At 44.8% G+C, this 15,774-nt stretch overlaps 1 protein-coding gene and 1 non-coding gene across 5 annotated transcripts in view; one reads left to right on the top strand and one right to left on the bottom strand.

The window, feature by feature from the left end:
* The window catches only part of PRPSAP1 (phosphoribosyl pyrophosphate synthetase associated protein 1), a 50,959-nt gene that overhangs the window by 19,634 nt on the left and 15,551 nt on the right, over positions 1–15,774 (top strand). For all 4 annotated transcript variants that reach the window (XM_033182280.1, XM_033182283.1, XM_033182281.1 and 1 more), the window contains 4 exons: positions 7,438–7,610; positions 9,233–9,348; positions 9,798–9,853; positions 11,043–11,188. In XM_033182280.1, coding sequence (XP_033038171.1) covers positions 7,438–7,610; positions 9,233–9,348; positions 9,798–9,853; positions 11,043–11,188 — 491 coding nt within the window. The remainder of the gene's footprint in view (positions 1–7,437; positions 7,611–9,232; positions 9,349–9,797; positions 9,854–11,042; positions 11,189–15,774) is intronic.
* Positions 14,646–14,749, bottom strand: LOC117068121. Its single transcript, XR_004430982.1, has one exon. It is a non-coding gene; the product is annotated as a small nucleolar RNA U13 (small nucleolar RNA).

Below are 15,774 nucleotides of genomic sequence, written 5' to 3'. Positions count from 1 at the left end.
TCTCCTGCCTCAGCCTCCCGAGTAGCTGGGACTATTAGGCGTGTGCCACCACAGTCAGCTGATTTTTGTATTTTTAATAGAGACGGGGTTTCGCCATGTTACCCAGGCTGGTCTCAAACTCCTGACCTCAGGTGATCCATCCGCCTTGGCCTCCCAAAGTACTCACAGATGTAAGCCACCATGCCCAGCCAATAAACTAGTTCTTGTAGTGCTTGAGTACTGGATACTTTAGTACCAACTAAAGAACACAGATAATTTAATTTAATTTAATTTAATTTTTTTTTTTGAGACGAGTTTCTCTCTTGTTGCCCAGGCTGGAGTGCAGTGGTATGACCTCGGCTTACTGCAAACTCCGCCTCCCAGGTTCAAGTGATTCTCCTGGCTGAGCCTTGCAAGTAGCTGGGATTACAGGCATGCACCACCATGCCCAGCTAATTTTGTATTTTTAGTAGAGATGGGGTTTCACCATATTGGCCAGGCTGGTTTTGAACCCCTGACCTCAGGTGATCCACCCACCTTGGCCTCCCAAAGTGCTGGGATTATAGGCATGAGCCACTGTGCCCGGCCTAATTTTTTATTTTATTTTATTTTATATTTTATATTTTATTTTATTAATTTATTTTGTTTTTTGAGACGGAGTCTTGCTGTGTTGCCCAGGTTGGAGTGCAATGGCACAATCTTAGCTTACTGCAACTTCTGCCTCCTGGGTTCAAACAATTCTCCTGTCTCAGCTTTCCAAGTAGCTGGGATTACAGATACGTACCACCACACCCAGCTAATTTTTGTATTTTTAGTAGAGATGGGGTTTCTCCATGTTGCCTAGGCTGGTCTTGAACTCCTGACCTCAGGTGATTCCCCTGCCTCGGCCTCCCAAAATGTTAGGATTGCAGGCGTGAGCCACTGTGCCCAATCTGGGTTTTTTTTTTTTTTTTTTTTTTGAGACGGAGTCTTGCTCTGTCCCCCAGGCTGGAGTGCAGTGGTGCGATCTTGGCTCACTGCAAGCTTTGCCTCCTGGGTTCACGCCATTCTCCTGCCTCAGCCTCCCGAGTAGCTGGGACTACAGGCACCCGCCACCACACCTGGCTAATTGTTTTGTATTTTTAGTAGAGACGGGGTTTCACCATGTTAGCCAGGATGGTCTCGATCTCCTAACCTCGTGATCCGCCCGCCTTGGCCTCCCAAAGTGCTGGGATTACAGGCTTGAGCCACCATGCCCGGCCTTGATCTGGTTTTTTAATATTATCTGCAGTTACATAGATGAAGGAATATATATATATATATATATTTTTTTTTTTTTGAGACGGAGTCTTGCTCTGTCGCCCAGGCTGGAGTGCAGTGGCCGGATCTCAGCTCACTGCAAGCTCCGCCTCCCGGGTTCACGCTATTCTCCTGCCTCAGCCTCCCGAGTAGCTGGGACTACAGGCGCCCGCCACCGCGCCCGGCTAATTTTTTTGTATTTTTTAGTAGAGACGGGGTTTCACCCTGTTAGCCAGGATGGTCTTGATCTCCTGACCTCATGATTCGCCTGTCTCGGCCTCCCAAAGTGCTGGGATTACAGGCTTGAGCCACCGCGCCCGGCCTGATGAAGGAATATATTTTACAGGTTTTTCTGTTGTTAGGAGGAAGGGGGCATTGCCTAAAGTAATAAGGCTAATTTTAGGCAAACAGACCAAAGCTTAGACATTAAGCTTAGTTGCCTTTGGAGCTGTTGTTCTAAAATCACATAGATCCGTTTTTTTGGTTCTGTTTTTGCTTGGAATAGCTTTGGAACTACCGCTTCCAAACTTGCAGCATATTTCTTTTGACTGTTCTAATAATAGCAAATTTTTGGTCTTTGAGGATGGGTTTAATTTTTGGAAATGGCAAAAAGCCATTCAGAACAAAATGATTATTTTGGGCAATTGAACTGTGTGATACTCAAAGATTTTCCAGATATACCAAGCAATGGAACTAAGTAAAATATGAAGCTTATAAAGTATATTTTAAAGGATAATTTTTATGTTTACGTACAAGTTCTAGTGTGTTGATTATGAAGCTTATAAAGTATATTTTAAAGGATAATTTTTGTGTTTACGTACAAGTTCTAGTGTGTGGATGTAAAGTAAGAAGACTCATTAACATAACATTTACAGCTGGGCACGGTGGCTCACGCCTGTAATCTCAGCACTTTGGGAGGCTGAGGCAGGCGGATCAGTTGAGGTCAGGAGTTTGAGACCAGCCCAGCCAACATGGTGAAACCCCGTCTCTACTGAAAATACAAAAAAATTAGCCAGGCATGGTGGCGGGTGCCTGTAATCCCAGATATTCAGAAGTCTGAGGTGGAAGAATCGATTGAACCTGGAAGGCAGAGGTCGCGGTGAGCCAAGATGGTGCTACTGCACTCTAGCCTTCCAGCCTGGGTGACAGTGACTCAGTTTCAAAACAGCAACAACAAAAAATTTACAACTGCTGCAGATGATTAATTGTTACAGTTGGGAGGAGGGTAAATTCTCCCCCATTACTTCCAGCTATGGTGTTGGTCTCTCTTTTGCAAGCCTGGCTAGTTTAATGAATGCGTATACATACCATGCCTGTTTCCTCACCTCAGGTTAGTTTTTGCCTGTACAAAATGCTAGAGCAGTAAGGTCTGGGCTTAATATAGGATGGGGTTTTCTTAGAGGAAAGAAAAGTAGTTGGTTGGCTGGGCATGGTGGCTCAAGCTGTACTGCCAGCACTTTGGGAAGCCAAGGCGGGAGGATTGCCCAAGCCCAGGAGTACAAGACTAGCCTGGGCAACATGGTGAGACCTTTCTCTATTTAAAAAAAAAGAAAGAAAAGGAGTTGGTAAAACAATTAGGAATGTGCTACTTAGAGATAAAGACTACAAGAGCGAGCCAGGGTGTACTTGGAACATTCTTGGGGAACAGATAAACAAAGCAGAGACTGCCAGCTGATTTATCTTCACCCTGCTAGTTCACAAAGTAACTGCCTGGTGTCCGATTTGTCCAGTGTCTCTCAGTGAAGCCAGTGTGACAAAGCCCCTTTTGTCACCTTTCTGACCAATAAGGGGTGAGGTGTGGGGCTTTCTTTAGCCTTGGGCTGGAGGATGTTGAATTTTCCCTTGGAAAAATGGAAAATGAAAACCTCATGGGAAATTGCTCTTTTTTTTTATTTTTGAGACGGAGTTTCGCTCTTGTTGCACAGGCCGGAGTGCAATGGCATGATGTTGGCTCACCAGAACCTCCATCTCCCAGGTTCAAGCTATTCTCTTGCCTCAGCCTCCTGAGTAGCTGGGATTACAGGCATGTGACACCAGGCCTGGCTAATTTTGTCTTTTTTTTTTTTTTTTTTTTTGAGACCGAGTCTCGCTCTGTCACCCAGGCTGGAGTGCTGTGGCCGGATCTCAGCTCACTGCAAGCTCCGCCTCCCGGGTTCATGCCATTCTCCTGCCTCAGCCTCCCGAGTATCTGGGACTACAGGCGCCGCCACCTCGCCCGGCTAGTTTTTTGTAGTTTTTTTAAGTAGAGACAGGGTTTCACCGTGTTAGCCAGGATGGTCTCGATCTCCTGACCTCGTGATCCGCCCATCTCGGCCTCCCAAAGTGCTGGGATTACAGGCTTGAGCCACCGTGCCCGGCTAATTTTGTCTTTTTAGTAGGGATGGACGATGGACGTTTCTCCATGTTGGTCAGGCTGGTCTCGAACTCCCGACCCAGGTGATCTGCCTGCCTTAAGCCTTCCAAAGTGCTGGGATTACAGGTGTGAGCCACTGCGCCTGGCCTTTTTTTGTTTTTTGAGAAGGAGTCTTGCTCTGTAGCACAGGCTGGAGTGCAGTGGTATGATGTCAGCTCACTGCAACCTCCAACTCCCAGGTTCAAGCAATTCTCCTGCCTCAGCCTCTCAAGTAGCTGGGATTACAGGCACCTGCAACCATGCCCAGCTAATTTTTTAAATTTTAGTAGAGACAGGCTTTCACCATGTTGGTCAGGCTGGTCTCCAACTCCTGACCTCAGGTGATCCACCTGCCTTGGCCTCTCAAAGTATTGGGATTACAGGTGTAAGCCACTGTGTCCAGCCCAGAAATTGCTTATTAATGAAAGAAACGTTACCCTGAAATCAAGGCTTCTCAAAAATTGTTTATCTTGTTCATTAATGTTTTACTATCTGGGCCTCCCTTGTGCTTTGTTCTCCAAAACTCATGGTATCATACACTTGGGTATTTTACTTGATTTTGTTTTTATTTTTGTGTGTGTGTTTTTTGAGAGATGGTGTCTCACTCTGTTGCCCAGGTTGCAATGCAGTGGCACAGTCACGGCTCATTATAGCCTTTAACTCCTGGGCTTGAGGGATCCTCCCACCTCAGCCTCCCTAATAGCTAGGACTACAGGTGAGCACCACCGTGCCTGGCTGATTTTTAAATTTTATTTTATTTGTAGAGACAGGGTCTTGCTATGTTGCCCAGGCTGGTATCAAACTCCTGGCTTCAAGCAGTACTCCTGCCTTGGCCTCCCAAAGTGCTGGGATTACAAGCATAAGCTACTGCCGTTGGTCCACTTGTGTATTGTCTATGACAAAGCCAGCTAAAAACCCACTACTTGAGGTTGGGTGCGGTGGCTCATGCCTATAATCCCAGCACTTTGGGAGGCTGAGGTGGGTGGGTCACCTGAGGTCAGGAGTTCGAGACCAGCCTGGCCAACATGGTGAAACCCCATCTCTACTAAAAATACAAAAATTAGCTGGACGTGGTGGCCGGTGCCTGTAATCTCTGCTTCTTGAGAGGCTGAGGCAGGAGAATTGCTTGAACCCAGGAGGCAGTGGTTTCAGTCAGCCGAGATTGTACCATTGTACTCCATCCTGAGTGACAAAAATGAATTTCCATCTCCAAAACAAAACAAACAAACAAACAAAAAACCATACTACTTGAACAGATAACGCTTACAGAAGCTACTAAATTAACTGACTCCAAACATATTGTGGGTATTGGGATCTGGTTTATGAAGCCACAGCAAGCCTGGGTATATGGTGGCTCATACCTATAATCCCAATACTTTGGGAGGCTGAGATAGGAAGATTACATGAACCCAGGAGTTCAGCACCAGCCGGGGCAATATAGTGAGACCCTGTATCTTACAAAAAAGAAAAGAAAAAAAATCTTTTAAACAGAAAAGTCTCTGGGAAGGGGACCACACATTCTTGCATGAGTCAGATGTGCTCCTTCTTGGGAAGAATGATTACCTCGAGAGTGGTCCCAGATGGCCTCTGGCGTTCCCTAGAGGTGGTTTGCCTTGTTTACCACAGTGCTTGACTCAAGTTGCCCATTAAATTTATGTGTTGCATGGATGATGAACTAAAATTGACAATTATGAATTCCCAAGTGCCTTGAAAGTGTTTGATAATTGCTTTGATTCTACCAAAGATTATCTGACCTTTTGATACCAGACTTGGCATTATTAATTTGGAAGGCTGAAGGAGAAAAATGCTCCAATTTATTGAGAGAGGAAAAAAAAAAAGGTAACTGGAAAATAATGGAATGGATTAGCAGTCTCAAAGGAATATCTTAGTTGTCTTGAAGTTGAGCCCTGCATCAGTCTCCTCAGGGAGAAATGTTTTTGTTTTTTTGTTTTTGTTTTTTTTTAATCACAGAATGCTTGCAATCGTTAAGAAAAATCCAAATTACAAGGGTGAAATTGGAAGTTCCAGGAGTTGAACCTGGAAGTGGAAAACATTTTCAGAATAAAAGGATGTCCTTGAAATCACTCACTCCCAAATGCACTCTGCCTTAGAGAGAAGTGTCAACATAAATTGTAAGAGACTGGGAGGAAATGGCTCGATTACCCTTCAAGCTAGAAGGCATCTCTTGCCGAGTATTTCATTCAGCCACCTATTCAGCAAACGTTAACTCTGTGTATGACAGGCTTTCCACTTTGCTGTAATGAGGGCAGCATCACCTACATGTCAGTGTAGAGCTGATAATTGTTCAAGAACGGGTGCCTGAAGAACCTGCTGCCATGGGTAGGAACTGATGACATGGGGAAGGGAAAGGAGATACAGTCTTGACCCCCACCCCCACGACAAGATGGGGATGTTTGAGGATGCGTGGATAGTCCAGGGAAGAGCAGGAGGAAGCTAACGTGAGAAGTGAATACTGAGAGAGCATCCTGGAAGGATTTCAAGGCTCTCACCCGTTTTTAAAGGCAGAGCCTGACTGAGAATGGTGGTGCATGCCTATAATCCCAGTGCTTTGATAGGCAGAGGTGGGAACATCACTTGAGCCCAGGAGTTCGAGGCTGCTGTGAGCTATGATTGTACCACTGCACTCCAGCCTGGGTGACAGGGGTGAGACCATTTCTTAATTGAGTAAGTGAATCAATGAATGAATACAGAGTCTACATTAGGTTTGATTATCCTTGGCAAAAGCTAGCAATCCAAATTTATAATCACTGGAAATAGCCTTTCCTTCTACTGTCTTTCAGATTCATATTTCATTTTTTGTCTCAGGGTAATCTTTGTCAGGAATTTATATGTCAGGGGAAGAAGGGTCCAGGGAATTTTGTTTTGTTTTTTGAGACAGAGTCTCACTCTGTCGTCCAGGCTGGAGTGCAGTGGCGCAATCTCGTCTCACTGCAACCTCCACCTCCCAGGTTCAAGTGATTCTCCTGCCTCAGCCTCCCCAGTAGCTGGGACTACAGGTGTGTGCCACTATGCCCAGCTAATTTTTGTATTTTTAGTAGAGACAGGGTTTCATAATGTTGGCCAGGCTGGTCTCAAACTCCGGACCTCAGGTGATCCGCCTGCCTCGGCCTCCCGGTGAAACCCTGTCTCTACTAAAAATACAAAAGTAGCTGCGTGTGGTGGTGCACGCCTGTAATCCTAGTTACTCGGGAGGCTGAGACGGGAGAATTGCTTGAACCTGGCAGGCGGAGGTTGCAGTGAGCTGAGATCATGCCACTGCACTCTAGCCTGGGCGACAGAGTGAGACTCCGTCTCAAAAAAAGAAAAAAAATTATGTTCCAAGACCTCACCACACCCAATGAGAAGAAAAACCAAATCTTTCTGTTAATGGCAGCTAAATGGAAGGGCAGGTGGGTTCTTGGTGTTCATGCTGGCCTAAGCCCAAATCCCTGGGAGGCTGCCAGCAGGTGTTGGGTAACTCTGGTCACCAGCATTGCTTCAGATGCCGCTGCAGTAACCGGGTATGACACACGAGAGACCCAGGCAAATGTGAGAGTGGGTTAACTGTGCTGTGAATAGGAGTAACCTCAGATGAAAGCTGGGGCTTACTCAGCTACAAAAAGTTGGAAAGCTTCCCCTGCCTTCATGAGGTGCCATTGTAAGCTAGTGTGATGGTAAAATTCCCACAACACCCATCTGGCTGCCCATGTTAAGTTGATAAAGTCAAGATCTTTTCTAAGGGTTAATAAATGGAGTTAATCCCCAAATACAAATTTGGACTGTTTCAGAGATGTGAATACAGCTGTGATGGAGTTGCTCATCATGGCTTACGCACTGAAGACTGCCTGTGCCAGGAATATTATTGGTGTCATCCCCTACTTCCCCTACAGCAAGCAGAGCAAGATGAGGAAGAGAGGTTCCATTGTGTGCAAGCTGCTAGCGTCCATGCTGGCAAAAGCAGGTGAGTGTGCGCCGGGGCCCTGGGGTTCCAGCATGATGCTTTAGGGCTCTTTCCTAGTCGGGCTTAGTTCATACCTCAGATACCCAATTCGGGATCTGAGTGCTTGTTTCCTTTTGAACAGTTTTGGCTAAGGATATGTGAGCTTGGTTAGAAATTCTGTTTTTTCCCTTATTCACTTCGTCTTACTTTAGAATACCATTGCTTTAGTGTCTTCTCTTCTCTGTCATCTGTCACGTATCTTCTATTTCATCTTGTCATCGTTAAATTCTTAGCTGGCAGTCTTGGCATTCTTATGTGATCTTTTGATCTTCAGGTCTGGATTTCTGTACCTGCTTTGTTAGCTAAATTCCATTTTTGTTCATAGTATTCAAGCTGGATTTTCTTTTACTGCCTCTCCCCCACCTTTGCCTTTCTACATAGCAGCTCATTTTCATTGCTTTATTCTCCTTATGTAGCGGGGGCACACTTTCTGGCCTGTAAATCAATGTAGTATTTTACATTTGGGTTTCTATTCATCTGATGTCTATTCTAAAACTTTAACATGTATTTGTGTCCTCAGAATGAAATGTATGGTCCTCCCTCGATATCCTTGTAGGATTGGTTCCAGGAACCCATCTCCCCCTTCCCCGGCTCCTCAGCAGATACCAAAACCCAAAGATACTCAAGTCTTTCATATAAAATGCCATAGTATTTGCATATAACCAACACAATCATCTGGAGATTATTTATAAATACCGAATACCATATAAATACTATGTAAATTGTTGTTATGCTGTTTTGTTTAGGGAATAATGACGAGAAAAAAAATTTCATACCTGCTCAGTACAGACACAACCATTGCAGGCCTAACTACATTTTCAGTCTGTGATTGGTTGAATCCACACGTGGAACCCGTAGATCCAGATGGTCGACTGTATGTGAATTTCATTCTGTCCAAAAAAGTATAATATTTCTGGAAAGAACAAGTAATACTGGTTCTGTGCTCTGGAAGTTTTGCTGTGACCTTTGACCATTTGCAATGTGTTTATATATATACCTTTTCCTCTTCAGTACTCTTGATTATAAGAGTATCTCTTCACTGTTTTTCTGTAAGAGTACTTGAAACATTCTTTATTACATACAGAAATTATTGTAAACTTCAATATCTTTGTGTTACATGAGTTTCTTTTCTTCTAATATGTATATTACTTTGCTTTTGTGTTCTTACTACTTTTTGCCTTTGCTGCAGTTCTTCATCCTTTCTTTCAAGATTCTTTAATAAAGGCCTTACTGTTTTTTACATCTCTTTGGTATTAATTCCATATTCATAGTTTTGCTTCTGCCACATTATTCTTTTCTCAATTTTCTGGACCAAGCCAATAGTCAATAATTCCCACTTTCTCAGCTTTAGTTCTTTGTCTATGTGGAAGGTTGTAGCCTTCTGTACATTGGAAGGTTGTAGTCTTCTCCACATTAAGGCTTTATTAAGATTAACAATCAAGCCTGTGATTGCAGTGCTTAATCACAGCACCCCCTGTCTTCAGTCTGCTGGTAGGAAGCAGGAGTTGAGCATCTAGTTTAGGTCCACTGTAACCATTAACCTGTAGGGGTGAACTTTGTAATTTTTTGTTTTAAAATTTCAGGTTTAACTCACATTATCACTATGGATCTTCATCAAAAGGAAATACAAGGCTTTTTCAGCTTTCCTGTGGACAACCTTAGAGCCTCACCTTTCCTGCTTCAGTATATCCAGGAAGAAGTGAGGAACCCCCAGCAAACACCCCATTGTCCTCAAAAGAGATCTTACTTAGTTTTTCTCTGGTATCAGATTTTGATATTGAAAGGCGCATCAAATGAGCTCTCCCTTACGTCGCAATGCCTGAGGCAGCAGACAGGGTCAGCTTTAGTCATGGAGGATCATAGCTTTAAAAGACACTAAAAATGGATTTTTTTCCTACGTATCTTTAGCAATTTGCTTATGTTTTCTAAAATGAAGGTTTTAATACGAATTACTTTTTAAACATTCTTGATGGAGTGCTTTTTGCAATGATGTTAATTGATAAATATTGAAAAATCTAAAACTTGTTGCTAAAATTCTAGCATATTTGATGACTAGTTTGGATCATTGTTATAAGAACTTGAATACCAGCATCCAGGTGTTATTTTCTGATAACTTTTCAGTATTTTCTATTTTTCCTTCAAATCTAGATTCCAAATTACAGAAATGCAGTCATTGTAGCTAAATCTCCTGATGCTGCAAAGAGGTAAGTAAGCTAGATATGGGTCTTGATCCCTCCTGAGTGCTCCCAAAGTCAGAATGAGCTGCTTTGGAATCCAGAGGCTGTCACTCGTGGCCTGTGAAAACCCACTGGCTCTCATGTTAACCCCTCCCTCGTTGCCATGTCCCATGCCACACACAGCTTTATCTCCAGCCCCCAGACAACACACATGATTGCTGAGTTGCTCAGCTTTCCTCTGGGAAAACAAAGTTCCTTCAAGTTCCCAGAGAAAGGAAATCAATGAGGCTATGAGCATTTTTCAGCAAATAGTTTTTTTGTTTTGTTTTGTTTTGAGATGGAGTCTTATTCTGTCGCCCAGGCTGGAGTGCAATGGCCTGATCTCGGCTCACTGCAACCTCCGCCTCCTGGGTTCAAGCACATCTCCTGCCTCAGCCTCCCCAGTAGCTGGGATTACAGGCACCTGCCACCACTCCTGACTCATTTTTTGTATTTTTAGTAGAGACAGGGTTTCACCATGTTCACCAGACTAGTCTTGAACTCCTCACCTCAAGTGATCTGTCCACCTCAGTCTCTCAAAGTGCTGGGATTACAGGCGTGAGCCACTGTGCCCGGCCCAGGCAATGGTTTTTAACATTGTTCTTTCTTCTGAAGATGACTATTAAGAATATTGGACAAAGGATAGAATCAAAATTATCTAGAATCAGGGCCGGGCGGGGTGGCTTACGCCTGTAATTCCAGCACTTTGGGAGGCCAAAGCGGGAGATCGCTTGAGCCCAGGGGTTCAAGACCGGCCTGGGTAACATAGTGAGACCCTGTCTCTACAAAAATACAAAAATTAGCCAGTTGTGGTAACATATGCCTGTGGTACCAGCTACTTGGGAGGTTGAGCTGGGAGGATCACCTGAGCCCCAGGAGGTTGAGGCTGTAGTGAGCCATGTTGACGCCACTGCACTCCAGCCTAGGTGACAGTGAGACCTTATCTCAAAAAAAAAAAAAAAAAAAGTCTAGAATCAGATACAATCCCAGACACTAACTCATGTGCTCTTTGAGGCATTTACATTCTGACCTGGGCCTCACATTCTCATTTATATAAACAATGCCTTTGTATGTCCCTGAAATGTTAAATATTTTCATTTTATGGTTAAAAAGTGATGCAGTAGTGATGTGTGGGATTTCTTCCTGTCAGTTTCACGATTTCCCTTTGTCCTTCTAGGGCCCAGTCCTATGCGGAGAGACTGCGTCTGGGTTTGGCTGTCATCCACGGGGAAGCTCAGTGCACGGAACTGGACATGGATGATGGTCGTCACTCCCCGCCTATGGTCAAAAATGCGACTCTGCACCCGGGCCTGGAGTTGCCGTGTAAGATGAGCTCTGTGTTTTTATTTTAGTTGTAAATTGAAGAAAGTTTTTTTTGTTTTTGTTGTTGTTTTGTTTTGTTTTTGAGACAGAGTCTCACTCTGTCACCCAGGCTGGAGTGCGGTGGCGTGATCTCGGCTCACTGCAACCTCTGCCTCCTGGGTTCAAACAATTCTCCTGCCTCAGCCTCTTGAGTGGCTGGGATTACAGGTGTGTGCCACCACACCCAGCTAGAAATGTATTTTTAATAGAGACAGGGTTTCACCATGTTGGCCAGGCTGTTCTCAAACTCCAGACCTCATGATCTGCTTGCCTCGGCCTCAAGAGTGGTGAGATTACAGGCATGATCCACTGCGCCTGGCCCTGAAGAAAGTTTTAAGTAGTATGAATGACTAGGAGTTATCAACTATGTAGATATATGCTGTCTTGTTGTTTTTAAATAATGGAATGGTATTTGCTATCCTCCACCTTTTTTATTTTTTGAGAAAGGATCTCACTGTGTTGCTCATCCTGGAGTACAGTGGCACAGTCATGGCTCACTGCAGCCTCGACCTCCTAGGCGCAAGTGATTCTCCCACCTCCACCTCCTGGGTAGCTGGGACTCTAGGGGTACACTACCATGCCTGGATAGTTTTCTTTTCTTTTTTTTTTTTAATAGAGACAGGGTCTCCCTACATTACCCAGGCTGGTTTGGAACTTCTGTGCTCAAACAGTCCTGCTGTCGTGACCTCCCAAAATGCCAAGATTACATAAGATTATGGATGTGAGCCACCATGCCAGGCCCGATTTCCTCTTTTGTAAAAGGGAGTTGTGTTGTATGCATTTGTAGGCTGTGTATGGACAGTTCTGCATAGCACTCAGCATTCAGACAGTATTTGATAATTTTTGCTTTAGTAAAAAAGTTGTATGTGATGGTGTGAAATCTTAAGCTTTTATATTATGGTAAGCTGGGTGACATCTGTTGATCAAATACCAGGCTTTGGGGATCAGGTAACTTTTATTTGTATTTATTTATTTATTTATTTATTTATTTTGAGATGGAGTCTCGCTCTGTCGCCAGGCTGGAGTGCAGTGGTGCAATCTTGGCTCACTACAACCTCCTCCTCTCGGGTTCAAGTGCTTCTCCTGCCTCAGTCTCCCTAGTAGCTGGACCTATAGGTGTGTGCCAACACGCCCAGCTAATTTTTTATTTTTATTATTTATTTATTTATTTTTATTTATTTATTTATTTATTGAGACAGAGTCTCGCTCTGTCGCCCAGGCTAGAGTGCAGTGGCGCAATCTCGGCTCACTGCAGGCTCCACCTCCTGGGTTCACGCCATTCTCCTGCCTCAGCCTCCCAAGTAGCTGGGACTACAGGTGTGCGCCACCACGCCCAGCTAATTTTTGTGTATTTTTAATAGAGACAGGGCTTCACCGTGTTAGCCAGGATGGTCTTGATCTTCTGACCTCATGATCCACCCGCCTCGGCCTCCCAAAGTGCTGGGATTACAGGCTTGAGCCACCGCGCCTGGCCTATTTATTTATTTTTTGAGAAGGAGTCTCTCTCTGGTTTTTTTTTTTTTTTTTTTTTTTTTGAGACGAGTCTCGCTCTGTCACCCAAGCTGGAGTGCACTGGCCAGATCTCAGCTCACTGCAAGCTCCGCCTCCTGGGTTCACGCCATTCTCCTGCCTCAGCCTCCCGAGTAGCTGGGACTACAGGCGCCCGCCACCTCGCCCGGCTAGTTTTTTGTATTTTTAGTAGAGACGGGGTTTCACCGTGTTAGCCAGGATGGTCTCGATCTCCTGACCTTGTGATCCGCCCGCCTCGGCCTCCCAAAGTGCTGGGATTACAGGCTTGAGCCACCGCGCCCGGCCAGGAGTCTCTCTCTGTTTCCCAGGTGGAGTGCAGTGGCACAATCTCGGCTCAGTGCAGGCTCCACCTCCCGGGTTCACGCCATTCTCCTGCCTCAGCCTCCCGAGTAGCTGGGACTACAGGCGCCTGCCACCACACCCAGCTAATTTTTTGTATTTTTAGTAGAGATGGGGCTTCACCGTGTTAGCCAGGATGGTCTTGATCTCCTGACCTCGTGATCCACCCGCCTCGGCCTCCCAAAGTGCTGAGATTACAGGCATGAGCCACTGCGCCTAGCCGATTTTTGTATTTTTAGTAGAGACGAAGTTTTACCTTATTGGCCAGGATGTTCTCTATCTCTTGACATTGTGATCTGCCTGCCTTGGCCTCCCAAAGTGCTGGGATTACAGGCATGAGCCACTGCACCTGGCCTATTTTTATTTTTTTTTATTTTGTTTAAGACTGAACTTGTTCTGTCACCCAGGCTGTAGTACAGTGGCGTGATCTTGGCTCACTGCAGCCTCTGCCTCTTGGGTTCAAGCAGTTCTCCTGTCTCAGCCTCCTGAGTAGCTGCGACTTCAGGCACACACCACCATACCCGGCTCATTTTTGTATTTTTAGTAGAGACAGGGTTTTACCGTGTTGGTCAGGCAGGTCTTGAACTGCTAACCTCAGGTCATCCACCTGCCTTGGCCTCCCAGTGTGCTGGGATTACAGGTGTGAGCCACTATGCCAAGCCATAGTCTGCTTTTTTAGCTTTTTATTTTAAACTGACCTTAGACTTAAAGTTGAAAGAATAGTACAGATTTCCAGCATCTTCTCTTCACTCAGAGTCCCCAAATTTGACGTTTATATACTTGGTTTTTTTTTCACCATTTGAGGGTGAGTAGCAGACGTAATGTCCCTTCATTCCTCAATACCTACATGTATATATGTAAAGACAAAAGGCTCTCTTATATAACCAGAGTATCATTGTCAGACTCAGGAAGCTAACATTGCTATAACACTGTAATTTACAGACCTTACTTAGGTTTCACCAGTGGTCCCAGCAGTGTCCTTTAGAGCAAAAGAATAAACTTGTTTTCTTGTCCAAGACCTAACCCAGGATCACACATTGCATTTAGTTGTCATTTCTTTTTAGTCTCATTTAATCTGGAATGGCTGCTCTATTCTTTGTTTTTCTTTAGACCTTGATACTTTTGAACAGTGCGATCAAGTAATTTTGTAGACTATCCCTTAATTGGGGCTTGTTTATGTCCTCAGGATTAGATTCAGGTTATGCATTTTTGGCAGAAAAATCACAGGAAACATGTGATGTGTCCCATTACTGGTGATGTGCATTCTGATAAGTTGGTTAAGGTTTCTCTGTCAGATTTCTCCACTGTAAAGTTATTCTTTTTTTTTTCCCCCTTTGTAATTAAGACTACATTTTAACTGTGAATATTCTATTCAAAAAAAAAAATTAGCTGGGCGTGGTGGTGGGCACTGTAGTCCCAGCTACATGGGAGGCTGAGGCAGGAGAATGGCATGAACCCAGGGGGCAGAGCTTGCAGTGAACCGAGATCGCGCCACTGCACTCCAGCCTGGGTGACAGAACGAGACTCCGTCTCAAGAAAAAAAAAAAAATGTCAACCAGATAATGTGCTAATGTTCTAACAAGGTTCAAGGATAGCACATCTCACATGTGAGCGTGAACACCCAATGATGACAGTTAGGAACTATAAAAGGATCTGTCTGATAGCATTTTACCCAGAAGAAAGAACTACTTTCTCTCTCTCTCGTTTGTTTTTTTAGACAAGAATCTCACTCTGTCGCCCAGGTGACTGGAGTGCAGTCACCATCTCGGCTCACTGTAACCTCTGCCTCCTGGGTTCAAGCAATTCTCCTGCCTCAGCCTCCTGAGTAGATGGGATTGCAGATGTGTGTCACCATGCCTAGCTAATTTTTGTATTATTAGTAGAGACAGGGTTTCACCATGTCAGCCAGGCTGGTCTCGATCTCCTGACCTCAGATGATCCACCTGTCTCGGCCTCCAAAAGTGCTGGGATTACAGGTGTGAGCCACCATGCCCGGCTGAAAGAACTACTTTCAAAATTGTAGTTGCTTTTCTCAAACCCTGCCACTGTGTTACCAGATAATTTTTGTAATACTTACAAATCCTTGTTTTCATTTCCGCAGTGTTCACAGTATCTTCGCCAGCAGTAGATTCATCTCAAAAAAAAAAAAAAAAACACTTTCTTTGCTTATCCATAAAAGCAACTCCTTATCCATTACAGTTTTATCATAAGATTGAAGCAGCCCAGTCACAGCTTCAAGTTCCACTTCTTTTTTTTTTTTTTTTTTTTTGAGACGGAGTCTTGCTCTGCCACCCAGACTGGAGTGCAGTGGCCGGATCTCAGCTCACTGCAAGCTCCGCCTCCCAGGTTTACGCCATTCTCCTGCCTCAGCCTCCCGAGTAGCTGGGACTACAGGCGCCCGCCTCGTCGCCCGGCTAGTTTTTTGTATTTTTTTTTTTTTTTTTTTTTTTGAGACGGAGTCTCGCTCTGTCGCCGGGGCTGGAGTGCAGTGGCCGGATCTCAGCTCACTGCAAGCTCCGCCTCCCGGGTTCACGCCATTCTCCTGCCTCAGCCTCCCGAGTAGCTGGGACTACAGGCGCCCGCCACCTCGCCCGGCTAGTTTTTTGTATTTTTTAGTAGAGACGGGGTTTCACCGTGTTAGCCAGGATGGTCTCGATCTCCTGACCTCGTGATCCACC

The sequence above is a fragment of the Trachypithecus francoisi genome, unplaced genomic scaffold (assembly GCF_009764315.1).
Source record: "Trachypithecus francoisi isolate TF-2019V2 unplaced genomic scaffold, Tfra_2.0 Lachesis_group20, whole genome shotgun sequence".
NCBI classification, from domain to species: domain Eukaryota; kingdom Metazoa; phylum Chordata; class Mammalia; order Primates; family Cercopithecidae; genus Trachypithecus; species Trachypithecus francoisi.
This window is presented reverse-complemented; position numbering and strand designations above follow the sequence as displayed.